Consider the following 26,948-nt stretch of genomic DNA (forward strand, 5'->3'; position numbering starts at 1 on the left):
TGAGTGTCAGGACTGCGGACCAATAAAAAATATTGCACTTAAATTGACCAACAGAGAGGTACCTATATAGAGATACTAGCTTTCACCCGTGACTTCGTCCGCCACCTTAATTTTCTAATTATGCGTCATTATCCCGGGGTAAAAAGTAGCCTTTGTCCTTTCTCGGATATCAAAATATCTCCATACCAAATTTCATGCAAATTTCTTAAGTAGTTTAGGCGTGATTGAGTAACAGGTAGGCAGAGTAACTTTCGCATTTATAATATTAGTATGGAAGTATGGATAGAGTATCACAATATAGAGTAGAACCTATACCTATTGCATGCAAATTCTCGCAAACCGCATGCATACCCAAATCTCGGCTCTATCGACCCGAAGTCGCTCAAAGGTAAAATAAGTCAGTAAACCCACGCTATAAATTTTTGTTGCTTATTGGTCTCTCTTCTTGTAAAAGCTGAAAGACTCAAACAGATCGTCTAATAGATAGAACTAATTATATTTTCGTTAGTGTAAAATACGAATGCGGCCTTTATAGGTACCTATCATAAAATATATATAATAGGTACCTATAAAGGTCATATCATAAGCCCGTCTCATCCTCATGTTATGATTACAAAAATACAAATTTTGTTAAAAATAACTAAAAACGAAGAATATGGTCAGCCTACAACTATACCGTTCCATATCCACCCTCTTATACAATACATGACATGAGAATAGGGAACAGACACGCATAACATGTTTCTGCACAAGAGAAAAAGAGACAAAAGTTATAGTCATGCTCAGAGTCAGGTTATTTACAAAGTATGAAACGCGCTTGTTCACTGCGTTTGACAATCATTAAATTGAAATTATTGACGTTTAAGTCCGACTCCGACGGAGTTTAGCGATTATTCCAACGATTGGTCGTTGGATCTAGTGTTTATGTTTAAAATCAGCGACCGTAAACAAATCGAGCAATGGAGTGGTCGAAAGATAAAACATTGAAGTTGATCGAGTTGTTGCAAGTGAATGCTAGTTTGTGGAACTCATCGTCGTGTGATACTCGTAGGGAGAAACAAAAGCGTCGTGAAGAGTTACGTTTAATAGCTGATATCTTAGGTATTTCTGTGCCAGACGCTACTAAAAAAATCCAACATCTTCGCACGCAATACAATAGAGAATGGGCGCGAGAAGTGCGGGCCTATGTGGAAGACCCCAATGATAGATACGTCAGTAATTGGTACGCGTTTGAGTATCTCCACTTTTTGAAAGACTCCAACAAGCCTTACAGAATATTACAATCGGTTAGTAGTTTATATTTTGTACCTTTACATGAACTATCTAATTACTTATTGCTTTATTTTTTTTTATTTATATTGTTATAATTCTGATAGTATGTGGTAGGTATGTATTTACTTAGTTAATTTTAATGGATTGCCTGAAAAGGGACGAATATTATTACTAATGAATACTAGCTTTACACCATTACTAGGTATATCAAAAAACAAATCTCTGCCGTAGGGTTCTGTATTTTACTCCACTACACAACTTTTGCCTGCATTTCAGATATAAACTACAAAAAACAAAACTATAACAAATACTTGTAATGTTTCAGGAGGATACTTCAGACTTGAGCGGTTTACCATCACACTCTGACAATGCAAGTGACTGTAAACTCACAAACTTGTCTCCACCTCACAAGATTTCTAGAATATCAGAGCCACCTATACATACAGTTAAACCTGAAATCATCTACCCAGCATTACCTAGAAATAGAGATGAATTCTCTGTATTTGGAGAATACATAGCTAATGAACTAAGATCATTGAAAGGGGAGAAGAATCTCCTGGTAGCCAAGAAAAAAATACAAGATGTGATATTTGAAGTAAAGATGGGAATGATGAGTGAGCCCAGACTAGACCAGCCCTTATGTACAGTGTTTGCGAACACCACTCAACCTCATAACACAACTATGCATAATAGCAAGCTGTATACAACTCCTGTGATGACTACAACTGCTCATATAGAACCTCTGCCTTCCCACACTCCTCCGACAACAGGCATCAGTGAAATTATAATCAGTAACAACAATGCATGCCATTACCCGAACTTTAAAGTTGACACACAATAGCAGTGCCATCCACTTCCTAACGAGGAAGTGGATAAAAATGAGGCACACTATTAGATATTAACAGCCAAATTTGTTACATTTTTGTCAGTAAGGGATAGGCGGACACAATTGTATTATAGTCTTTTTTAACTAGATAATAATTGTAGACTTAACTGTGTAAAGTTTATCCCTTACTGCTTATTAAGGCTGTAGACAAAGATACATTTTAATGTTAAGCCATAGTGTGACAAATGAGCCATTATTTTAAACTAGGAGCCATTCCTGTAGTATGTGCTAGCCACATTTTTACATTTGCATATTTTTATTGTATGTAGAGTGTAAAAGGAAAATTGTGAAAATATATTTTATGCTGTTATTGGCAATGTTAACACTGGTTATTTAATAATAGAAAAGCAATAAACTGTTTATTTGGTACATATCCATTTTCTTATCTTGTATAAGAGTAATTACACACAACAGCAAAAAAGATTACTAATGTCTACTAAAGTTTTATTTGGGACATAGTGTAATCTCTCTGGATAAATAAAAAGCAATAATTTCCATGTAATGTTTGAGTAAATTATTGGTATTGTTTTTGTATTTATTACAAAAGTATTGTATTAATGTAATTTTTTTTATGTAATAGACTGAATGTCTAGTCATTTTTCTTCATAACCATTATGTACAGAACTGGTTTAATGGTAATCAAATAACTATGTAAATTAAAAAAAAAATGTTATGCATTGAAACAATTCGTTATTCTTTACAAATTAGTACTGCATTATTGCTAACACGAAACAGTGTATGGTGCGATTATGTATACCAAATGTGAGACCAATAATTGTGTAGTAAATAAGTTTTACATAATAATATACAAAAAAAGGAAATTTGTTTATCACTCACCAAACCTCAAAAAAAATACATGTAAACCACATCACACTTTTTAAAAATGTTGAACAGTATTGAAAATGTAGATCTCGTCAAAATATTTGTTTACAAATATTGCGTCTTATGTAAGTAGGCAATAAATTAGTTAAGGCGAAACAAATAAAATGCAAGTATTTTAATTAAATATGTGTTTTATTTTCTATCTTGGAGATGTTCTTACACACGATGAACTGAAGAACGAGTTTTGATGGTGGTACATGGGTATATTTTGCGTTTATGTACTGCAAGAATCATAATAGTGTCAATACTTATAGTACTACCTGCATAACACTAATCAATGAGATGAGCAGCAATAATATCTACAACAAGAACCGCACAGGGGACTAAAATTACAGCTTAATAAAAAATACGTATAAAGAGAAAGTACGGATTATAATTGAACACATAATATTTACCCGTGAATTAACTAGTAAAGCAAAATAATATAAGTAGGTACCTACCTACTACGAAAAAAATACTTCTTTATAATAACGTAATCCAAACCGCCTGCTAAGTTACCGTGGCTTTCGTTCAATGGCTTTCTACTACCTATGTACTTACATAACTTTAAATAATATTATAAAGACGTCAGATTCAACGTCAGAAATAACGAATGAGTACAGTAGGTCCGAGTCTTGACTTCCCGCGAAGCGATTCATAGTTCTTCTTATCGTATGGTTAGTGGTCAACCTAGTGTCAAAGTTGTTCATTCCGCCCAAAGGCCTTGGACGTGGCTTAACGACTGTTATCTTAACTGATAACAACCGGGACCGACATTTTACGTGCCCTCCGAAGCACGGAGACGCCCGATTCAAATACCACTATGCGATCACCCATCTATGGAATGACCGCGCCAATGTTTGCTTAACCCACAGATCGTTGCCCGAGTGTTGAGCACAACTAGCTATGGGTGCCTCATCGTAGTTATTGCATGAACCTAGGCACCATGTTTCACTCGATATGCTCGGTTAACAACATAGAATAATAAAATAAATATAGGTGGTCCATCATGTAAAAACAAATACATTTCTCGGGTTGCGACGATAATATCATTGTTAATAGAACTTTATGACAACATTAAAATTTGTGTACTGTACCTCATTGTATAAATAAAAATATTTAATTATTATTTTACCGTTTGAACATTTTTAATGGGTAGGCGGACTAATTGATAACAATCAATATAATAAGTAAACCATTGTCCCGCTTAGCCGGCTAATAACACGCATAACGCAGCGTATGCGTATCAGTGTTTACTAGACTTCGGTTCAGTGAGGTTGATTTGTTCCAAGCTTATCAGTAAAATAACGGTAAGATTTGTTATTTTTAAGCTCAAATAAGTACATGTTGCGGTCATGTATCAAGTTAAATATCTAAAGGTCGATAAATACATATTCAGTGAAGCAAATTACCGGTTTTCTGTCTGTTTTATTAACGTACCAATCAATTAAATAAAAATGAGAGTGGTGAATTTTATGTTTATAAATACAACAGAAGACTCGTTCGGAAAGTAAACATCGTAATTCGTTGAGCCTGACGCATGTCTGACTGACGTTTTATTGGATATGATTATGACAGATGTCCAGTTACTCTGGATGACAACAGGAGGTACCGGCAGACCTGCCCGGCTTTTTTTTAAATAATATGAATTTGTTTGTTTACAGCACGATGCGAATATTAATACTATTCGCGATCTTTGGCGTAGCTGCCGCTACGATATCAGATACAATTAACTCTCTTATTAGTCAAATGGACGAATATGCAAATATGAATGATTTGGACGACGACGCTGATGATATTCTCCGTAAATCTAATTTTGATCGGAAGTTTCTTCCTAACTGGTCTGACCTGGACACGAGAATGCTGCCGGAATGGTATGATAAAGCTAAAATAGGCATATTTTTGCACTGGGGAGTTTACTGTGTACCGAGTTATGAATCTGAATGGTTCTGGGTGAACTGGAAAGGTTGGTACAATGAATATCTATAAATGTATTATTATCACACAGGAAACTAATTAACTACCTACTAAATAATAATTTATATATGTAGGTATATTGATTCATTAAATAATTTTTCAGCCTCAAAGCGTAATAAAATATCGGATTTTATGGAGAAGAACTATCCACCAGGGTTTAGTTATCAGGAGTTTGGTCCTCAATTTAAAGCTGAATTTTTTGATCCCAAAGCTTGGGCTGATCTATTTTCTAAATCAGGAGCAAAGTAAGTTATTAAATGACAGGTACCTACATGTTAATTTAGATTTAATTATATTATAAGTATTTTTAAATAATGTAAAAAGCTCACATGTTTATTTTATAGACATATTTAACTGAATTCCTGTAACTCTTTATACAGGATAAGTGAATAATGCAACTTCATACAATTATATTTTTTTATATACTTTTACTACATTAAATCACACCTTCTTTGGAATTAAAATTTTGTATTGCATTCATTTATAAAAAATATTATATTTTCAGATATATTGTCCTTACAAGCAAACATCATGAAGGTTACACTATGTTCCCATCCAGACGATCCTTCAGCTGGAATTCTGTCGAAGTAGGCCCTAAAAGAGACATAGTTGGTGAACTATCTAAAGCAGTAAGAGATAAAAATCTCAAATTTGGTGTTTACCACTCATTGTATGAATGGTTTAATCCTATTTATAATGAGGACAAGAGGGCTAATTTTAGCACTCACAAGTATGTAATGACCAAATTATGGCCGGATATAAAACAATTAGTAAATGATTATAAACCATCAGTGATTTGGTCCGATGGTGACTGGGAAGCTCATGATGTGTATTGGAAATCTCCTGAGCTATTAGCGTGGTTGTACAATGACAGTCCAGTTAAGGATGAGGTGGTTGTTAATGACAGATGGGGTATAGATATTCCTGGAAAACATGGAGATTTTTACAACTATGCTGATAGATATAATCCGGGTTAGTAATAATATTAGCTTGTTGTCAATAATCATAAATATGCTACTAATGACACTAACTTAAAAAGTAGTTTTTTTTTCTAACTTTTTATTTAAATGATTAAATTGGTGTATACCTTTTGCAGGTAAACTTATGGAGCATAAATGGGAAAATGCTTTCACTGTCGACAAAAAGTCCTGGGGATTTAGAAGAAATATGCCTATCACCGATATATTTACCCTCAACCAGATACTCTATGAAATTGTTTCAACAGTAAGTTGTGGAGGTAAGTCACTCCTATAACTTGTATACAGATATATCCTTTTTGTAAGTGCCCTCACAATTCATAAAATAGTAACACGAAATCACTTTAAAGTATGTTATTTGCTGATAAAAGAACTATGTTATATTAGGTTTCAAGAGATAACTGTATTTGATAGCGACAGTACACTTCGTACGAAATGCCAGATAGCTTTACTTTTTCGATTCCAATATATCGAATATTGAAAATGTCGCCGTATTGAAAATGCCGGGGGGTGGCAGCTGGTTTTTTACTCTTTTTGAATAATAGAACTTTAATCATAATATAAACATTCCATATTTTACTGGTATTGTCTTGAACAACTAATATTCATTATGATTAATCTTTAAGGTCACTACAGTTATCAGTCACTCTAGTTTACCCGTTAAAGGCGACGTTTTGAATAAAATTACTCTTATCCCAGAATCAACAGGAAAATAACACCACCTACTGAACAGTCGATAAAATGATTAAATGCTCTAAATAAATATCCATATTGGGAAAATAAGTAAAGCATTATACCAAAATAAGATTTCTATTTGCAGGCAATGCTCTCATCAACGTCGGACCAACGAAAGAAGGTACCATCGCGCCGATTTTCCAAGAGCGCTTATTGTCACTCGGAGCCTGGTTGTCTATCAATGGAGAGGCGATCTACGGCAGCTCTCCATGGCATTCGCAAAACGACACATTAAATGGGAATGTTTGGTACACTTGTGTTAAACCTAATTACAATGCTGTGCATCCTACAGCAATGCCACATAAGGGCGAGAAAATAACAGCAATCTATGCTATTATCTTAAAATGGCCTTCTAATAGCGTACTAACAGTAAGAGATGTTATGGACATACTGCATAGTGGCACTTATAAAGTCGAGATGTTGGGCAACAAAGGGTACTTAGAAGTAAGTAAATATTTGGATTAATTTACGCAATATTTTCTATATGAGAGCAAATACGCTTTATCTTAAGTTGTTTATAATAATAACAGATGTATTACGGTTATGTTAGTAATTATTGAAGTTGATAGATTATTTATGTTGTTAAATAATATATAGACATAAACATACTTATCTTAATAGAAATGTATTTGTAAATTTCATATAATAAAACAGTAATAGAGAATAATGAAGTCATGTGTGGTAATGTTATGCGTTATGGTTGCCAAGCCCTATTGTTACGTAAAAGCCTGAGGCATGGGTCATTATTATATTTCAAATATGTAAATAAATACCACAGCTCACAGCTTATTATCGGTATTGAGTGGATCGTAAAAATATTTTCATTGCTGCTCTACTTTCAAACAACCATCATAATATCCACACAATTATCAGCAAAATGTTTGAACATGATAACATTTTTGTCAGCCCATGACAACGATTTAATCGATCGAAACATCGGGTAACCAAATAAGGAATCATAATTTTGAATTTTTCAATCGCGTTAAGACCCGTTGCATAATCATAAATATGTGAAAGATTCGCGAGTTTAAAATCTTTGATAAAAACAACCGTTAAGATATCTCAAAACATAATTACTTGAATATTTCTAACATAATAACTTTTCTTTCAGTGGCAAATTAACAAAGGAGATGTAGATATCAAGTTACCAGACAAGGCGACTACTACCTCAAGTCACGCGTGGACTCTCAAATTTACTTTAAAATAAAATATGGTATTAAAGTTATAGAAATAAAATATGACTCTGATTTACCAAAAGCTTCGTTTTATTTTCTGAACTACAGTGACCTAACATTTTCTGAGTTAGAAAACTTTTAAATAAAATATTAAGAGGACTACATAATCTGCGTCAAAACTAGTCGAATACGTTAGAAATATTTTGTAAAGTCTGAAATGAAAGAGTATATCGTCGGGGTTAGTGCAAATCCGCGTATCATTACGTGGGGCGAGTGAGACGTAAAGTGTTATTATTCCTTCAAAATCGTGAAACAAACAGGAAAATAAAATTCAAATATTTAACGTCAAACAAGTGTATTCAATGAAACTTGTATAATATTTAATATCGCTACTTACATGGACATAGTTTAGATCTTAATGGATAACAAAAGGAATAAATATAACATTTTGTGCTTAAGAGAAGTAAAATAAAACCGTAACAAAAGTATATTCCTTATTGCAAGATTTTTTTAAGAATTTTTCATAAGTACAAAATACAATTCATGTTGAATTTGGATGTGGATGTAAACTAAAATAATGATCACGATAACTAAAGGTGTAAAGGGTTGACTGAACGTATGCCGCATATCAAAAACTGCCATGGCGGTAAGGCTTGATACTTGATACACAAATATTCGGTTCGGCACTTTCGGTTTGGCAATATTTATCGAACAACACAACCGACTCTACTCACTTGGTTGGTTTAGCTGGCCGGCTAGGCCGATTAATTCCGAATCGAATATGTGTCTAGCAAGCCATCTGGCACCCAGATTTTTTCTTAAACATCATGTTTGATCATAATTTTTCACCAATATAAAAATAAATACACACTACTAAAGTATTTTATATATTATAGGTATTTTCGGAAGCCACAATGAGAATGCAGGAGGCGTGTGGAATAAATACAAAAGCCTGTCTTACAGCTGGACAATGATTTTAATATACGTGTATTGTCAAAATATTTAGCCGTACAGTCAATTTCAAAAGAGACAAGTATCCTTCGTGAAGCGAGCAGCTTTCAGCCACTGACTAGGTGCATTGGTATCTCGAAACTATTCATAAATAATTAAAGAAATAATTGTTTCTTTCTGCAATCGACTGTACCTAAAAGCTTCTAAGATTGTACCCAATATTCGTTATGTATTTATACCTAGAGAAATGGTGGCATATAAAAATAAATATGACTAATATACACTTGTCTATAAGCCTAGGATATTGCTTATTTTCTTTTTTTATATTATAAGAATGTTTATTAATTTTCTACGTTTATATTTAAGCTTCGGCTGGATAATGTCCACAAAACCCGAATTTTATTTTTGTTATTCTGCTATTTTTTATATTATTTCGTGAAGCACCATTACAAACGAAGCACGAACCGACGACTATGAATCTATAGGCACTGTTATATACATATTATACTTTATAGTAGAAAAAGGTTTTCTATTTGGCAATACATTTACAAGCATACAAAAATATTTTCAAGCGAAGCGTACATCTATAGTAGAATATATAAGGATCACCAAAATGACAAGAGAAAAAGGTTAAGCAATTCCTTTGGTGGTACCAAGACCCGTTATAGCATACAAATCTTGCAAATTTTAAACAATTATCATAATGGTACTTGCGATAATTGTTTGTTCAAAAAGTATTTTATGCGACAGTAGATCACGAGGTCTCTAGTTATATTCCCGAATAGTGAAGAAGAGTTGTTGGCCCCTTATTACATAGGACAAAATTACAAACGCGAAAGTTGGGTGTTTTTGTTAACACCCTTGCCCACATCTTCGGACATAAAGATAACTAGTAAATATAATTGGTAAGAAAATTGATTTCTGATCAATTTAAAAATTCTCCTTGTCTCATTCGGCGACCATTTAATGGAAAGTATTATATAAAAATGTTACATAATTTATACAGGAAAATTCTACTTTGTACTAAATCTAGTATTATATTGTTAAGAATTCTGTTTAGAGATAACGTAAATATAGATTAGGTACAAATGTTATTTATGTTAACTAACTTAAACATAGTATGGCTATGTAATTTTCAAGTAACTATGTGTAATAAACTTAGAAATTTAGTGGAATGTAAGTAATTCTTGAAATTGTTTTCAACGATAATAATTACTCAGGTTTAGATATTAAAGGAATTTCGCCTACATAAGGAGTTATAGTTTCTATGCAGTATACAGGGTCTTCTCATAATAGCTGGTGATATTTTGGGAGGCGATTCCAATAATGCATCTTATCATAATTACGTGTAAACAAAAAACGTAAAAAAAAATTGTTTATAAAAACATTATTCAAAGCCCTTTACAGTAAGTATTTGAGAAAGAAAACTTGCTGTGCCGGTCCCATAAATGTGGAGATAATGAAGTAATGGACATGATAAAGTAGTTTTTATATGTCAAACTCTTGATATTCCATAGTTCAGACTGTACAGAATCACGCTACATATGCATGGGCAGTCTCGCGTTGCAAAATATGACCACCTTGTATGAGAAGACCCTGAATATGGTCTTTGGAATTCCTGCATTTTCTTAGGTCTAATTTTAGAAAAATGACTTATAGTCACCCTCCCCTGTATTTAGTTAATTTAAATAAAATACATAATTTTTAGTACCAATCAAATAAACTTAAAGTTAAAAGAAAGATCATTAGTAAATAATTCCAGTATGTATCTTATTCTACTTACATTCTATGTACAATGTTTACACGGATATAAGCGGGTACATAAACAATTTATACTGTCTAAGTAATAAAAGTCGTGTAAGTTCAGATTAGTGATACGATGTTTTGTCACTTTCACTCAATTTTGAAACTGTATTCGAGTGAAAGAGACAAAACACTACTTTACCGTTTTTACAAAAATTTTTATTGCTTCTCTAGTTTAGTAAAGCCTAGCCTTTCTTAGTAAATGGACTCAACACAATTCTTTACTTATTTGAACCAGCATCTGAGATTAGCGTGTTCAAACAAACAAACAAGTTCTTCATCTTCTTATCGTTAGTATAAAATGGTACATATAGATCAGAAACACGACTTCTATTACTAAGACAGTTTGTGTATAGCAATATTAGTGAATGCGTTTACATTTATGACACATACTAAGGCAATTTTCTTTTACACATTGAAGACGTGCCTCACCGATTGTTCCGTCAACGCTTATTTGGTATATTCCGACGGCAATACCCGGGTTACTGAACAAACTTCCTCTCGTCCAAAGAAAATAACTTTAAAAGTAAACCGCCTTATAAACATTTCAAACTCTTTCCACATCAACCTACCTGTGTATAGCAGGGTCTATATTGCTATGCCTAGCAACCCGGCTATCTGTATTAGCTATGAGACCGACTCGAGCCTGTCCCTCTGCCTCAAGGCCTCGAGTTGAGGCAGGATGGACACAGTTTGGTTGAAGAACGCTTCTAAGGCAGGCTGAGCTAGCATTGTAGCGAGGAATTGTTCCAGAGTGATAGACCATACACCTTCAGGCTCCATTTCTTTTGATGGAGAAGGCTTTGCGCTTTCTTGTTCTGATTCCGTTGCGTTACCGTTGGGGTCCAACTGGAAGAACAACACAATATTTTTTTATAAGATTAACATGTTTTGAGTATCTGTACAATCACCCACGTATGTTATATGTTAATTAATCTAATTAAATGCTTAATAGAGTAGGAGAGTTTTCAATACATACCTGTGCCTCGGGTTGCTTTGCAGCCGCGGCTAAGAACAAACTGTCTTGCGAGATCTCACGATCTAACTGTGGGCGATGGTTTAGTTCACCCAGTTGCAGCAAGAGTGTACCTAGGAAATAATTAAATTAAGTAAAAATTGTCATTTATCACCATTTTATCTATCAAGTAAGCTATAAGATTACCATTATGACAGTTTGTAGAACAATCAAACAGTTGCGTGAGTATTACAATGACATGTATTAATGCAGCGTATACGTGCGCGAGCGTACACGCAACGGACTAACAATTTCAAAATTAAAGGCTGTAATATGAAACCAGCTGTGTAACGTGCGTGACGTCACTTTAAGGCTTCGACTTATAATAAACAAATTTGTACTTACTAACCAAAATTGGCCAGCGTGGTTAACTCAAGGCCTAACCCCTCCTTAATTACGGGAGGAGACCCTTGCGCAGTAGTGGGACAATAATGGGTTAAATTTATTTATTTATATCAGAGTACTTACCAGCTAAAACGACAGCTTCATAAACCACAGGATCATGTTGAGTGAGGTCGTGTAACACAGCTAGTAGTTGTAGGAAGTGGTCGCGAGGTAGAGGCGGGGCCGCGGGTGGGGCTGCCGGAGTGCTGCCGCCCGAAGACAGACCGGCGAGACCACAGGCTCGCACGCTGTCTGCACTTATGTATGTGCTGCTACCTGAAATTCAATAATAATCTTGGTTTATATAGATACTGACTAATATGGGCATAATAAGGTTGGTAAATCTAAGAATGTACTTCATGCGTTTAATGTATAATAGAATACGGGAATTAACGCGAACACGCATTTTACTTAGGCTCGCTCGGGCCAGTTAGCCTGCGACCACGGCGAGTGCAACCTGCGCCGAAACTTTAGGCGTATTCTATTATACATTAAACATGCAAAGCGAGCGTTTAAAAGTTATACTTCATGGGTTGATCTTCTCGGGTCTTTGCATATAAGAAATGCGCGAAAAAACGGTGAAAATGCTTTACATTCAATTTTTGTTGGCTACATGAGAGTTTAGAGTACAGTGCAATTGTTTGATTAAGAGAAAGTTATTTATTGATCAACTCACCACATTGGCTGTTATCAGAATCACTCTTATCCATAGGGCCGCCTTCACCGCACACTTCGCTTATTGACCTCTGCATAGATCCTGGCAAGGGCTCTGGTGTCGTAGGCTCTTCATCTATGCTGTAAATTAATAAAACAGGCTATTAAACACTTTTATAATCTCAATGAAAAAAAAATTGTTGTGTTTCGTGGTTTATTTTCTGAGAAAATCCAGAGGTTTCATAAAACATTCAACTATGTTTCATTGACAGAAATACAATGTTATATTTAACCTATATACTTATAGTGAACACGAAGGTGACGTCAGACGTAACCGCGAAGCTAATTTTCTTTTCTATAGTTACTTGACTGACACAACACTTTTTCCAGCCATCATCATTATTGCACAAAATATTTTTTTTCTAATTTAACTATTTAGATTTTTAGGGTAAGTACATACCTGTCAAAGAACGAAATAGCATCAGTAGCCAGCTCCTCCCCGGTGTCAGTAAAGTGTGTGGGTCGTAGATCTCGACGAGGTAACAAGGGCGGCGCGTGACTGGCGTAGAGTGCTCGTAGCCGCCTCGCCGCGTCCGCGCGACAACATAGCCCGAGGGCTACGGATAGACCGCGAGCACTCACTATACCGTCGTCGTCTACGTCCATTAACTGGGGAAAAGTTAGTCTTATTTTAATAAAATAAGATTAATATAGATTATTCTTATACTGGCTTCCTTATTGTCGAATTTTCGTGAGTCCCAAATTATATTATTTTTAATACTTCAAAGAATCCAATAGATCCCACTTTAATGTGAAACAAGAAATACTTTAACGATTAAGGATTTCTAAATTCAACGAAAAAGACGGAATGAGCCATTATTACTTGTTCCTACACTGTAGTCTATAGCTTTGAATTGCCCCGGAAATCAGGTTAAATGCTATTTGGTTAATACTTACTTTGAACATTCTAGCAGTGATGGCCTCAGCGAAATCTCCTTTAGCCCAAGGTGAAAGAGCACTGTACAGAGTCTTGAACTGCGTATAGTCCAGTCTGTATGCTTCGTATGGAGCTTCCAATCGCTCGCAAGGCACGCGTTTTGCCCATAACAACTCTTCTCGGATAGCACTTAGTAACTCCTAAAACCAGAGATTAAAAGATGTTAATAAAATAACTGTATAGAGGCTGACAATATCGGCGTCTCTTTTCAAAGCTAAATGAGAATCAGTTTGGGACCACAACCAACGTAAACTGTCTAAACAACAAGCAAACTAATTTGACTAAAATCTTAACGAAATGTAGGCCCATTATTTGCCAGCGTTCACCCAAAAGTATATAAAGTATATTGGTATATAAAGCGACGCATGATCTGATCTGCTGTAACATCTATCACTTTAGGCATTGTCTCTATACAAACCAATAACTAACGAGCAATTAGCACTAATTGGAGAAAGGTCATAAGAACCGTCCTTCAGAAACAAGCTAAATATCACTGTAAGGCGTTACCTGCAGTTCACTAAGTTCAAGCAGCTTGTCATGTTGCAGCGCCCGCAGCGTGTTCCTCTCGAGGCTGTCCTCCAGCTGCCTCACGACCCTCAGGCGGTGCTTCAGGCGCAAGTGTTCAATGTTCTCGCTTGTCACGCTCGTGCCGTACGTGCGGTACGATTGGTAGATCAACTCTTGGATTTTTATCGTCTGGAAAATGTATAAAAATTACGCTTAAACATGGTTTACTGTGAAATTTGATCTATAAAAATACTAGCTGACGCGGTGAACCCTGTTCTGCTTTACAAGCAATAAATAATATATTTTTTATTGCGTTAATACGTTACAAACATACGTTATCCAATTTTCAACCAAATCGGTTCAGCTGTTTTCGAGACATAAATAGTGCAATTAACACGACTTTCTATACTATAGATAATATAATTCGATTTATTGATCAATCAAGTATCTAAAAAAATAAGTTCGATGTTGATAAATTAGTAGCAGAATATCCATTGATCTGTTGCTAATCGGAAATTATGAGGAAGGAAAATGTTAATTCATTTACTATACTTTTAATTCCGATTTATTACATTTTCATCATTAGAATATTAAAACTAGTGTGTTAGTAACAGTTTTACGCTAAAAGATACAAACCTTGTCAGCGGTCCTAGGTTCAGTAGATAACGCCATAGCTTCTTCATTGTAGATACCTCCGAGGTAATCGTTGAGGACTTGCATGGCCTGACCGTCTTCCGTACATTTTAACAGCTTCTCACGGTTTATGTCCAAGATTGTAAGAGTCACCTAAAGTAAAGAAAAAAAAATGTTTGTATGTGTTCTGTAGCATAGGTATATACTATAAGTTATGTACCGCTGACCAGTTTCAATAAAACTGGCCGTCGTAGCCACATATCGACTAGAGAATAGATAATTTTCATTTTTCTTAAACACCATAGATTTCTAGTCTCAAATTACCACAAAAGTCAGGGAGCTCCTTTACACTAAAATGGTAAAAAACGTTGATTTTGGTCAATTGTAAAGTGTAAACACAAATACTGCTATTGTAACAGCCAGATAAAATTCCTACAGAAGACGTCAAAAGTAACGCAACAATACTTTTCAGTTGATCACAACATGTAAAAATCGTACGTCTAAAATCTTCATTTTCTTATTTTCACTTCAAAAACAATTAACCTACAGCTCACCTGGAATATAACCTTAGCGCCGTCATAGAAGAAACAGTCCATAACATTGACAGCGCACTCATAAGGCATCACGCTGATGAAGAGAGTCAGGAACCACGACAGAGAGATCATCTTCATCATGCCCAGCTCGTCTAGTTTAGCGTGCAGCTCCGGCAAGTGCACTTCGGTTAATTCTTCAAGGACACCTTGATCGACCTGAAACAATAGTTAAATAAGTATTATTGTTGAAAAGGTGTCGACTTTTATTAGGGGCTTATTCGACGTACTTTACCAGTTAGTTTTGTATTTTTGCAGTACACTTCTAGTACTGAAGATGCAATATATTATTAAGTTACTATCAGCTATCTGGCTGGTTATAAAAAAAAGAAATGAAAGACCATATTATATTGGCCACACTGAGAAATTATTAATTGAGTAACTGTCTTGTTTTTCGGTGGGGATTTTTGGTGGTAATGCATTTGCCTGCGGTATATTATAATTATAATTTCTATTTGTTTCATCCATTGCTGAGGTCGTTGGCTTGTATAGCTGCATTACACAATGTGACACAAATGAAAAACAAACATGAAAGTTTATTTATAAAAGCAACATGTGCAAAATTATTGACACACATTACACGATCGTTAAATAAATAATAATTTATATCAAAAAATATTTTACTAGTCTTTTATTTGACTTCATTTAAATGCTAAATTAAGCTCTACAAACTATAAAATTTAAACTAAATTGTACTTATAAAACGAAAAAAAATAACGAGTATATAAAGTGGTAAGAATAAGTAGTATATATAAAGTAACTTACCAAAGCTCCAACTACCCTAGTATTATAATAATCAGGTAGTAAAGTTTCACAAATAGTTGCTAGCAGCCAGAAGGCTTGTTCTTCAGGGCAGTATATGAGTAGTACCGAAGCGACAATGTTCATTGCTTGACAGTATCCAATGGTTGGGTTCTTCAAAGCGTACGCGCAGAGGACGCGACGGAGCGCAGAGATGCCTAGGATAGAAAATCTATAAGTAACTCGGTCTCAGTAATGAAAATGCCGAATTTGAAAGTTGTCAGTTAATTAAACTAGTTTAAGGCTTATTTAGGTGAGACGTGCTTTTACACGCGCCTTCATACGCGTAAAATTATTTCTAGGGGTCAAAATTATCCTGTGTTAATCTAGGGTGTAATAAATTTCATCCCCATTTTCAAAAGGAGACTCTAAAGAAGAAAAACGTAGTTCTTATATTTGTAAAATTACTGTTTCACATGCTTAAGCAACGGAAAGCCTAGGCCTTGTAAAAAAAATCATAGATTTAAAAAGTTAGGTCTTATTAACTCACCAACATCATTCTGAAACGCTCTATGTTCAGGCAGAGACCTATGCAAATCTCTTTCAATCTCATCATTGGCTTGATTCTTCGACGACAACGCTTCGTTCACATGTCGTTCGTACAATCCTTTGTTCTGTGTCTTCTGCAGTATGGAGCCTGAGAACACGCTCCATAGCTCTCCTCGGAGAGACTCAGGGATGCCGTTGACGACCAGCTCGCTTCCTTCTGTGGTTTGATACATGCTGACCCCGCGGCCTACTTCGGCCATGTGGTCCTCCCATTGCTTTTCCTATAGAAAAAGAGATCAGTTAAATCACGAAATGTCTGCGCTTTATAATACGTGACGTATACGAACAGGGCGTGTACGTACACGTGTGAAAGTGCACTAAGTAAAGTGTAGTAAAATTATTGTTAGAAAATTAAAATTTAAGAATTATATAGTCATTTAACGTTAAATTTGCTTTCATGCTGCATTAGGTATTAGAATCTCAAAAATAATATAATAATATGGTCTTAAAACATAACTAATAGAAATTATAACTGACTTTTTTCTGTTGTATCTGTCTGATAGGTGAAGTCTGGTGTGTTTTGAACAGTGTCATGAGTGGCGGCTGCGGAGTCCATCCTTCCACGTCGGACTGCGCCACGGCCTTCGTTGCCTTCTCCCTGTACACATCACTATCATTCACGCAATTGAGTCAGTGAGCAAAAATAAACCTTAAATATATCATGCCCAGAGTTGAAAGTCCACGTTAGAGATGTCAGGAACATGCTGTTATATGAAGAACCCTGTTAAACAAATATGAATAGAAAACAGACACAAGTCATTATTAATTAATTAATGGAAATAGAAAATCACCAAAAACATGATTATAGAAAGTAAAAAGTGTAATGCGTGACAATGAATTAATACATTGCCACGCACTACATTTTAAATCCCAGTTAGTATGAGCGATGAAAGAACATGAGAAACGTCAAGTCATACAATTAACAGATTTAAAAAAATCGCTTTTTTATTTGTTGTTATTAACCCAGAACGAAATACAGGCTTATATAATTTCCACTGTAAGTCTTAAAACTAGCATAGTATTTCGTTATGTCATAAAATTGATGGAAAACAAGACAAGTATCTCAATAAACATCGGTATGTAGATTCATGGGATATGAGCCTATAAATCAGGGGTTCCCAACCTTTTCTTAGTCCGGGACCACTTATATATTATTCTTATTAGCATTGACCACTATGTTAGTATATTCGAAATAAAGTGTAATAAAAATCCAGAAAAAAAAAAATCATTCGTGGACCGTATTTTGACTTCTACGGACCACAGGTTGGAAACCACTGCTATAAATCAATCAAAACATACACATTATACAATATTCAAATATAAACTATAAAAATAAAACAATTTGCAAGTCTTCAAAAAGGTTACCCAAGCATAAACACTGCAAATTTAAACCCATAAAATAAAATTTATATCAGTCACCAACATGCAACAATCAAAACGGAACTTACTTTGGTAATTTGGCGAGGAGTTCCGATATTTTATGGACTAGGAAGTCTCTGTCAGATATGCTGCCGAAGAGGAAGCTGGTGTGATGGGCTGTGGTGATGAGGATGCTGCCAGAGTCGCCGGACGAACTGCCCGTACCGCCGGAGTCGGCACGCTCTACTTGATGCACGTTGCGAAGAGGTATCGTAAGACGAACTAGATTTGTCACCTGTGAAATGTCTTTTACTTTAGATTTTGTAGATTTATCAGTTCCAATATTTTTTGTCGGTATACGATTAGTAATAGCTTTGTTAGGCGTTTATCCTACTAATCCTACTAATATTATAAATGCGAAAGTTTGTTACTCTTTCACGCAAATGCTACTGAATTGATTACGATGAAATTTGGTCTATATGTAGGTAGCTGAAGAGACAGAACAACACATAGGCTACTTTTTATCCCGGAGTTCCCGAGGGATCGGGATTTACATGGAGAGGGTATCTACGCAGACGAAGTCGCTTACGGCCTCTATTATACCTAAAAGTGTAGTCAAAGGTTTATGTAATTAATTGATTCTGTGCTTATTTTGTTATTTAATGGTAACAAATAGAATAGGGGCTCGCTTATTGTCATATACGTCAATACATACACTTTGGGCTACGGGTATGGATTGAAATAAGCCCAATTGGGGATGAAGCCCGAAACATTGTAGTCGATGGACACATAGGTATATTACTAGGGATATAATGTTTCATAATATGTATTGAAGATTATACAAGTCAGTTTTGTTTAGCATTGTCAGTGAACTATTCAAGTATAAACAAATAATGAGTACAATAAATCGTGAAGAACTAGTTGTTTTTATATATCTTATTTAAATATTGGTTATATAAAACAAACAATTCAGTAACGTAACGATCATTGCAAAGTTTACCAATATAGTTATCAGTTTACGGCTGTTTTTGTTTTCAACAACTTATCTTTTGCAGGAGATATTAAACTTTTGTAGGTATAACCATAGTTTACAATTAGTAAAGTTTCTAATCAATAATAAACTTATTCAGTAGTGGAGATAGTTTATTGAAAAACGGGCGTAACATCAAAACTATCTACAGAAGGTAAATAAAATCAATTGAATTAAACAACGTTAAATAATTGAAAACGAAGTACCTACACAATACTAAGTCGTTTAGTTATCAAATAAAACAATAAGTTTTGTGAGTCAGGGTATTGATAATAAATATCTCGTTATTTACCTAGAGCACACTTGAGTACTAAAGGTTTGTAAATATACCTTAACGCCTTTACTTAAGAACGATAATTGCATAGCAGTATTAGAAATTGATTTTATTATTAATTTTGTTGTAATAAAATATTGTGGCTGAATGCACAATAGTTCTTAAATTAATAATCTTTATTCGTTTGCAGATACTCTCCACCATTCATATAATATCATCTCCGCTATTCAGCCATGGTAACCAGTAGCCCGATTCTCTACAGCCGGTCCTATCCAGGATCGAGAGTTTGACATTTAAAATGTACTGCAAAAGTAGTTCTTGCGGCGCTCGCTAAAATGATCCGGTTTTCATAAAAAAATCTCGAAGGCTTGCAAATTCTCGATAGTTTAGTAGTTTGAGAATCGAACTACAGCTCCAAATTAGCCAATTGCACAAAAACAAGTTGCGTTGTTTATGTACTACGAGAGTCTGGTCAATTACTGCGATAGTGTCGCGTTGTAGCATTTCGTTTTGTGGTCATAAACTCATCGTCGTCTGCGCAGCACCTTATTGACAGTGGTGAACAAAAGGGTAGGGCCCACAACATTTGGCTCCTCCCCCTAGATAATGGGCGTGGCCTGAATATAATATTCTTAGAACTCACGAAACTCTGATCACGATAATAGAATGCTTTTTATTTAATTACCTAGGAGCAAAATATTTTTTATATTTATTTGCCGAACTGAATATTTTAGCACAAGGGCAGAATTGTATAAACTTGAGTAAAAAAGCCGCAGGGTACGGCTATATTGTGTACATTTTCATGGAAGTACAAACATACACTAATGTATTTATATTTCCGGTTATCTCAAAACAACTTTGTTTCTTATCTCAATTTTCCGAAGGCTTACGTAATAACACTTCATTTTCTTCTAGATTTTAATACATAAAACTATTACAAACTCATTCTAAAATGGTTTACCTATTACCGGTTGAATACGTTTTCCTAAAATGTTTTTATTTATTATTTAAGTATCTTTTTATTATTTGGCTTCTTTGAATCTTTAATACTCTTATTTGACGTCATTTTTTTTCCAGAACTACTAAGTTTTTTAGCAATATATTAGTCTACCTTGACGCATTCTTCCACGTATAATCTTCTACGGTAATTCTTCTGGCTATTCCACGAAAGTCTAATTCATTTGTTTGTCAACACTGAACAGCAATAAACAAAAGAAAAAGGTAACAACTCACCCGACTATCAAAGCAAATGAAGTTCTGTGACAAGTACAATCTTCCCCAGTTATGCCTCTTATTGTATGGTGTCCATAAGGTGCATTCTTCACTGCCATCCAACTTCTCGTTCTGTGGTAATCTGAACCTAAGCGTGAAGAGATTGGACTGTTTCCTCGCATCCAGGTCTCTTTTGAGGAAGGAAGGTTTCTTTGGTACATTCTTGCTTAGTTTTGTTAACAGGTCCTTATCAATGTTGAATGTTCCTGATTTGTCGTCTATTAACCTGTAGAAGAAGCAAACATTGACATACCATATTAAGATTACGAAATGCTGAAAACATTTTGCAGCTAATATTGTAATATTTTTGACGCAAACCACAACAAGTATACAGGCGCTGTGGATAAAACCTTAACAAATAAATAAAATATCTAAACAACAAACACCAGAATATATGCCTTTATAGGTATGTTCTTATTACAGTTGTTAAATAAAATCATTTATAATCTAGTCATCTTTACTAATATCCAATACCTCGATCTATTCGCATCCTAAAAACCATATGGCCAGTAATTACAATATCTATCGGCTCGGCAATATATATAGCCAAACAGTTTGAACCAATAAAAAGGCGTTATCGAAAAAGATAAAAACATATATTGTTTCACAAAAATTGTTTCGATTTGTTACCGTTTTACATCTAATTATACAATGTATGTTCATCTTCTGTTGTTATTTTTCGTTGTCAAGGTCGAAACGGACACGAGAAGACCTGAATATTTATGGGCAAGATATTTTCGACTTTATGGCTTGAGAATTACGATTTATTTTCGATTGTTTTGTTTCCTAATAGTTCCATTACATGCATTAGATATCTGTTGATTTTACTGTAGCATTGATACAATACAAGAGCAGAGCATATTTCAAGTATCTGTTATTTATAATGGGTACTATGGGTGAGCTGACCGCGTATTATCAATGAGTAATTACATCTGAACAATGGATTGAAAGGTATTACTGCAATCCTTTTGTATGCAACCTATCACATAAGGAGCCTAGTACATAGTCAAACCTTTTGTGTTGACATAGGACACGGCTTAATGCGCTGTCAGCGCATTAAGCCGTGTACCGATCAGCGCAGCGCTGATCGGTATTGTAGCATTATTTGGCCGGGAGTTTCTTGCCGTTTTCTTTTATGTGCAACTAGCTTTTCCGAAACGGTCGAAAAATTATATGACTGCTCTAAATGCCTTATACCGAAGTATACAAAAGAAACGATATGTAATTTTTAATGATTTTTTTAAAAGTAAAAACATTTTTTTCTTCTATTTAGTTTTTGTACCTATTGCTTCCTTGCGACGTAAAAAATGTATCGTGTACATAAACGTCAACCCAATTTCGTAATTTAGGTTAAAAGCAGGTAGGACATTACTAATCATGTTGTAGTGTACATCACACTCATTGTCACCTACACAAGTAGACACTATCGTATCGATTCCTATCAGCAATCTGCTATCTCCCTCTATCGACAATAAATCGCAGATTGTGTTGATAAATTTTGCACTGTTCTTGCACAGCTACTTGCACAATCATTGAGTGATAATTAAACTCTTCAATTTGCTTGTCATCTAAGAATAATTGAGCTGGCTTTGTTTTTTTTAAGACTGTGATTTACATGGAACGGTCATTTAATGAGACATCCTTGAAAAAACATCTCAATTGCAACGCAATACTACGTTACTCTTATTTATTTTAAGAGTGGTTGCGTGGATTTTGTACAGAGTAGTCAGTGGCCTACCTAGTCTTCCCGAGCTATGATCTATGACACGAACATTTTCAGCTCATTATATTAGACATGCGTGCCTCAATAAATGGACTATTCGACAAAAAAAGGATTTCTTCAATTCTAAGTAGTTTTTGAGTAGGTATAGATTTAACATACTATTATGTTGGTTTAGCAGCTTATATGTAGAAGCGCAACACGTAGACCGACAGAGCAATGCATCACTCGTTATTTCAGAACACTATGTGTAATTTTATCGATATCTATTTACGGGTCTGAAAATTTTTTTTTTTCTAATTGCATCGTACGAAAGTAGGTATAAGTTTTGTTTCCATAATTTTAGACATGAATATGACTCACGTTTAACCTTCAAACTAACAACTTCCTAATCTAAATCCCGTACACCGTTATCGCCATATGGATTAACTAGCTTTCTATCAAAATCGAAAATTGATGGCAATATTCGGATAAAATTTTGTTACACAACTTAATTTGAATTAGAAACCGATATAGAAAAAATATTTATCAACGCATAATAATATTTTATATTTAAATGAGAGGCAGTGAATAAGTACTCCTCCCCTTCCTCCCTGTGAGATCTGTTTAGTGGTCAGCTTTTCGTAAAGTAATAATGGAAATGTTTTCTAATAAACGGTTTCCCAGTAGCTGTTTGTCTCTCTAAAAAGTTCGGCGAAATACCAAGGTTCTTCACCTAAATAAACATCGCTTAACGGACGATTTCTGAGAATTGAGCACCGGCCGCCTGGTTCGAGAAGTAACGCGAGGTTAATACTAAATACTGTATCAGGATATTTATGGTACTTACTGTTTCATAGCAATATTCGCCAGTTGCTGCATCAGAGCGAAGGTTTCATTCTTCCTCAAGAATAACGTGAAGTAGTGCTCGCCGTCCCTCGTAACCACTTTTATGGAGTCCGGGAACAAAAGACTGTTGGTCTTTGCCAGCTCTGTGACGTCAGCCCATCGGATCTTGATTGAAGTTTTGCGTCCGAATATGTATGAGTAGAAACACATGTAATGTACTGAGAGATACATCCAACCCTGACGGGGCATTTTACCTTTCCAGTAACTGTAAAAAATTGCCTGTTAGTTCTCGGTAAGAAGTGTTGGTCTAAAAATTTCACGATGGAAATAGATTGATACTTTAATAGCATAGTATAAATAGTAAAAAGTTATGTCCATATGTGTACCTACCCTATAAACATTTCCTAAAAACAAGAATTTCTTAAAGTAATTATTTTCAAAGATATATCGAAAATTTTGTAAGACCAATCAAATGCACGGCGAGTTTCATAAATTCGTAATGCAACAGGCTTATTTTAGTTTGATACGAATCAAAAACTATTTGCACTATTATTTTTGTTCTAGGAATAAAGTAAAGAACTTTATTTTCATGAGCCCGATTCTCGAGTGCTTTAGAGTAACTGGCAAAGTGCCAAGACATTCAGGTGGGTTATCCAGGTCGCAAGTTGTGACCCACGAACAGAGGCTTGAGCAACGGCGATAAGTTGTTTTAACAAGTTACTATGTAACTAAAATTTTGTTTAACAAAATTGAATTACTGCTTTCCGGATCGTAAGCGCGTTTACGTAATCAATATTTAATTATTATGTGCGAGTTTCCGGGAGCTAGTCAGGTACTGCTAAGTCGTGATATTGTATAGTAACCCATTTTTCCTACTTTACTGTTTAAATCTAGTCAGACAACTAGAATATTTTTCTTAACAAACAAAAACGCCGTGTTGATAAGTTTACAGTTTCATTTGCTGCGCATTACGTTAGTCAAATCACATCAATATGCCGCGCTCTTTAAACCAAGATGTAGTTGTATGAAACTGTAGTGCCTAATTATTATTTAACCAATAATATATTCTTAAATTATTATTACGAGTAATCACCCCGTAATTTACAAACAAACAATCCTCTCATTACGAGTTCATTAACTCCCTTTATTTCATCGGTATGATTCATATAAAGACGCTATTCTGTAAAAGGAGGGTCTATATACATCTAGGCATAATATAATATCGCGTGAGTAAAGGTCTTTGTCACCGGTTCGATTCGGCCAAACAGACGGCCACACTAGGGTGAATCACCAACCGCTAGACTATACATATGTATATGATGTACTCAACAGCTAATAGCAATTACATTAAGTAGGGTCAAATTGATTACTTACCTACAGGAGTAGTAACACACGAGTTTCTCATCTTTGGGCATCCGAAATCTTTCGTGAAATTCGTAATCGACATTTTTGTATGTGTCTTCATCTATGAACAGACGAAACAATTAAGATTCTAATAAGCAAATACTAGTTAATAATTAGACTACAATTTTTTTATTAAGACTATTGGTTAAATAATTACTGGAAACATTATTTTACTATAAAACACATAATATATACTTAGAGAGTTTTTTTTTGTGGATTTTTTTTTGTAATAGAACCACTACGAAAAATATTTATAATCTTTAAAAATCAAATACCATTAAGACTATTAATTTTACACACACAATTAAAATGGAAGGAAAAATGTTTTTAATACATCATTCAAAGTAAAAATAAAAGGTCATAGCTCCAATAATAATCAGGACCCAACTTCAGAAAAATAATGGCCCACTAAAGTATAATGAGCCTCTTAAGTTGTACTAAAATGGTTGTTTGCAACTATAAACATTCCTTAGCAAAGGTTTGCCTTTCAAATCAAACAAAAGTGAAAGTGATTTGTTTGTAGCCTAACTAGTTGGCCCCAAATGTAAAGCAATATGGGGCCAGCTGGCCACTTGACTAGAGGAATGTTATATTTATCTGTGATAAAGACATTATAATAAATGTACAAAAAATATATTGGCTTATTTAATTTAAAATGTCATATAAACAAGTAATTTTATATGTAGAAATATTAATCAAACTATATTTAATTATGTTACTTCTCTTATCAGATTATTAATGTTAAATTTATTAAAAAATTAACAAACTGATGTATCTGATGTCCCATGTCCAAAAAGTTAAAACCTCACATCAATATAAGTCATAGACAGTCAGCCAAACAAAAACAATGAACAAAGTTGTATATTACTTACCTTCAGTCAAGTTTTCTTGTTCAGTGGCAATAATTGAGTTAATTTTGCAGCAGACAAATGCAGTAACCTCTTCCTCAGTATCAAATGAATGTAGTGTTGGAGAAACATTCTCAAACAGCCATTGCCAATCCTGACGTATCTCTTGTTCTGTCAGTGCTGTTGCTATCACTAAGAGGATAAACATTTTAATATAATTACTGTAGAAAAAAATCAAACCTGATTTGTGTATATATTTCATGGATTAATAATTGAGTTTAGGTAGAGAAGCAAATATTGCTACTAGAATATGAATATGATTTTATAAGCTAATAATTCAAAATTATGAACTTGTTGGAAACTTAGCTACAAAATAAAATGTTAATAGTAATAATAGTCAATTAGCTTTGCTTTCTTTACCATAATACACTTCAGAATTAGGTGTCTGGTGTAAAATCCTAAAGGGCGCAGGTTTTGTGTCTCGAACGCTATCCAAGGTACCCACGAGAAGCGAAGAGAGCCCTTTTGATTTTCCGTGACCTTTTCTTCTTTGTTGAACAAAATATAATGTATTTTCATCGGTGTCCCTACAGCAAAACGAACCAACATTATTTCACATCCAAAAATTCAAGTGATAAGCAGCCATCGTAAACATACTTACCACAACGCAGTTTTTATGAAAATTTCTTGAGGTTTAACCCACATTTCGAATTTCAGGATAAACAAACAATATTCAATAACTAATTTCCACCGAATACAAACATATTTCTATATCGTGAAATATTTTTGAAAACAGAAAAAATCCAACTGGGACACACAAACAACAAATGATATTTGACAGCTGTTTTTTTTAATACCGATTATGTCAGATATTGACACTGTATTTGAAGCCAGAGGTTTTTAACCAAAAAGAAGGGGATGTTTTTATAAAGGTATTCAGGGAAGTCGAAGCATATTCTAATTATTATTGTAGATAGATCTAACCACGTTATAGGTTATTACATTACAGCTTATTTTAGACGAAAGATTATAAGCGTGTTTAACTCTTTCACGCATAAACTACCTTTTGAATTCACTTATAATAACACAGCTTCATCAGGCATCGCATCGAGATGAAACATAAATTAATAAACTCTAAAACCATTTATAAATTGTTTATTAATGTTAAGTTGACAAGTGAAACAACAACAAATTTTGATACTCAATATCATAAAATAAAACACAATCTAATGATGATGTTCCTTTTCGGCAATTTTCCTTTGTGTTTCTGCCCAACTTCTTACGTTTGCGTCAGAATTAGCCATTCCATGTATCTTTGCAAAGAGGTAAAATGCTATTACACCACCAAGTGGATAATACATCCATATCCAGTTATTTTGCATGTAAAAGAAAATCGGAAACTGAGCAATTTTTGCAGATAATGTATACGGGAATTTCATGTGCCGA

The 26,948-nt window shown here is 34.5% G+C and overlaps 3 protein-coding genes across 5 annotated transcripts; 2 read left to right on the top strand and 1 right to left on the bottom strand.

Annotated features, from left to right (window-relative positions):
• The first annotated feature begins 846 nt into the window (after window positions 1-846).
• Window positions 847-3,153, top strand: LOC142972670 (uncharacterized). The gene is made up of 2 exons (XM_076113959.1): window positions 847-1,286; window positions 1,598-3,153. The coding sequence occupies exons 1-2, from the start codon at window positions 960-962 to the stop codon at window positions 2,111-2,113; spliced, it is 843 nt and encodes a 280-aa protein (XP_075970074.1). The 5' UTR covers window positions 847-959; the 3' UTR covers window positions 2,114-3,153.
• A 1,035-nt stretch (window positions 3,154-4,188) lies between these two features.
• Window positions 4,189-7,965, top strand: Fuca (alpha-L-fucosidase). 2 transcript variants are annotated; one of them, XM_076113237.1, is made up of 7 exons: window positions 4,189-4,329; window positions 4,684-4,985; window positions 5,100-5,241; window positions 5,502-5,968; window positions 6,093-6,233; window positions 6,794-7,152; window positions 7,820-7,965. In XM_076113237.1, exons 2-7 carry the CDS (start codon window positions 4,688-4,690, stop codon window positions 7,913-7,915), a joined length of 1,503 nt encoding a protein of 500 aa, XP_075969352.1. In that variant the 5' UTR covers window positions 4,189-4,329; window positions 4,684-4,687; the 3' UTR covers window positions 7,916-7,965. The 2 variants fall into 2 exon arrangements, with proteins under 2 accessions (XP_075969352.1, XP_075969351.1); XM_076113236.1 differs by lacking the exon at window positions 4,189-4,329 and having other exon boundaries at window positions 4,594-4,985.
• A 262-nt stretch (window positions 7,966-8,227) lies between these two features.
• Window positions 8,228-26,330, bottom strand: Tbc1d8-9 (TBC1 domain family member 8/9). 2 transcript variants are annotated; one of them, XM_076113239.1, is made up of 19 exons: window positions 26,164-26,330; window positions 25,923-26,089; window positions 25,527-25,694; window positions 24,625-24,715; window positions 23,252-23,515; window positions 20,664-20,928; window positions 18,216-18,421; window positions 17,245-17,365; window positions 16,709-16,988; window positions 16,183-16,376; window positions 15,382-15,576; window positions 14,831-14,980; window positions 14,195-14,383; window positions 13,648-13,827; window positions 13,151-13,359; window positions 12,713-12,831; window positions 12,121-12,312; window positions 11,617-11,726; window positions 8,228-11,486 (listed from the first exon to the last, which is right to left on the bottom strand). In XM_076113239.1, the coding sequence occupies exons 1-19, from the start codon at window positions 26,205-26,207 to the stop codon at window positions 11,265-11,267; spliced, it is 3,366 nt and encodes a 1,121-aa protein (XP_075969354.1). In that variant the 5' UTR covers window positions 26,208-26,330; the 3' UTR covers window positions 8,228-11,264. The 2 variants fall into 2 exon arrangements, with proteins under 2 accessions (XP_075969354.1, XP_075969353.1); XM_076113238.1 differs by having other exon boundaries at window positions 17,245-17,377.
• Window positions 26,331-26,948: the final 618 nt, after the last annotated feature.

The sequence above is a fragment of the Anticarsia gemmatalis genome, chromosome 4, assembly GCF_050436995.1.
Source record: "Anticarsia gemmatalis isolate Benzon Research Colony breed Stoneville strain chromosome 4, ilAntGemm2 primary, whole genome shotgun sequence".
NCBI lineage: Eukaryota > Metazoa > Arthropoda > Insecta > Lepidoptera > Erebidae > Anticarsia > Anticarsia gemmatalis.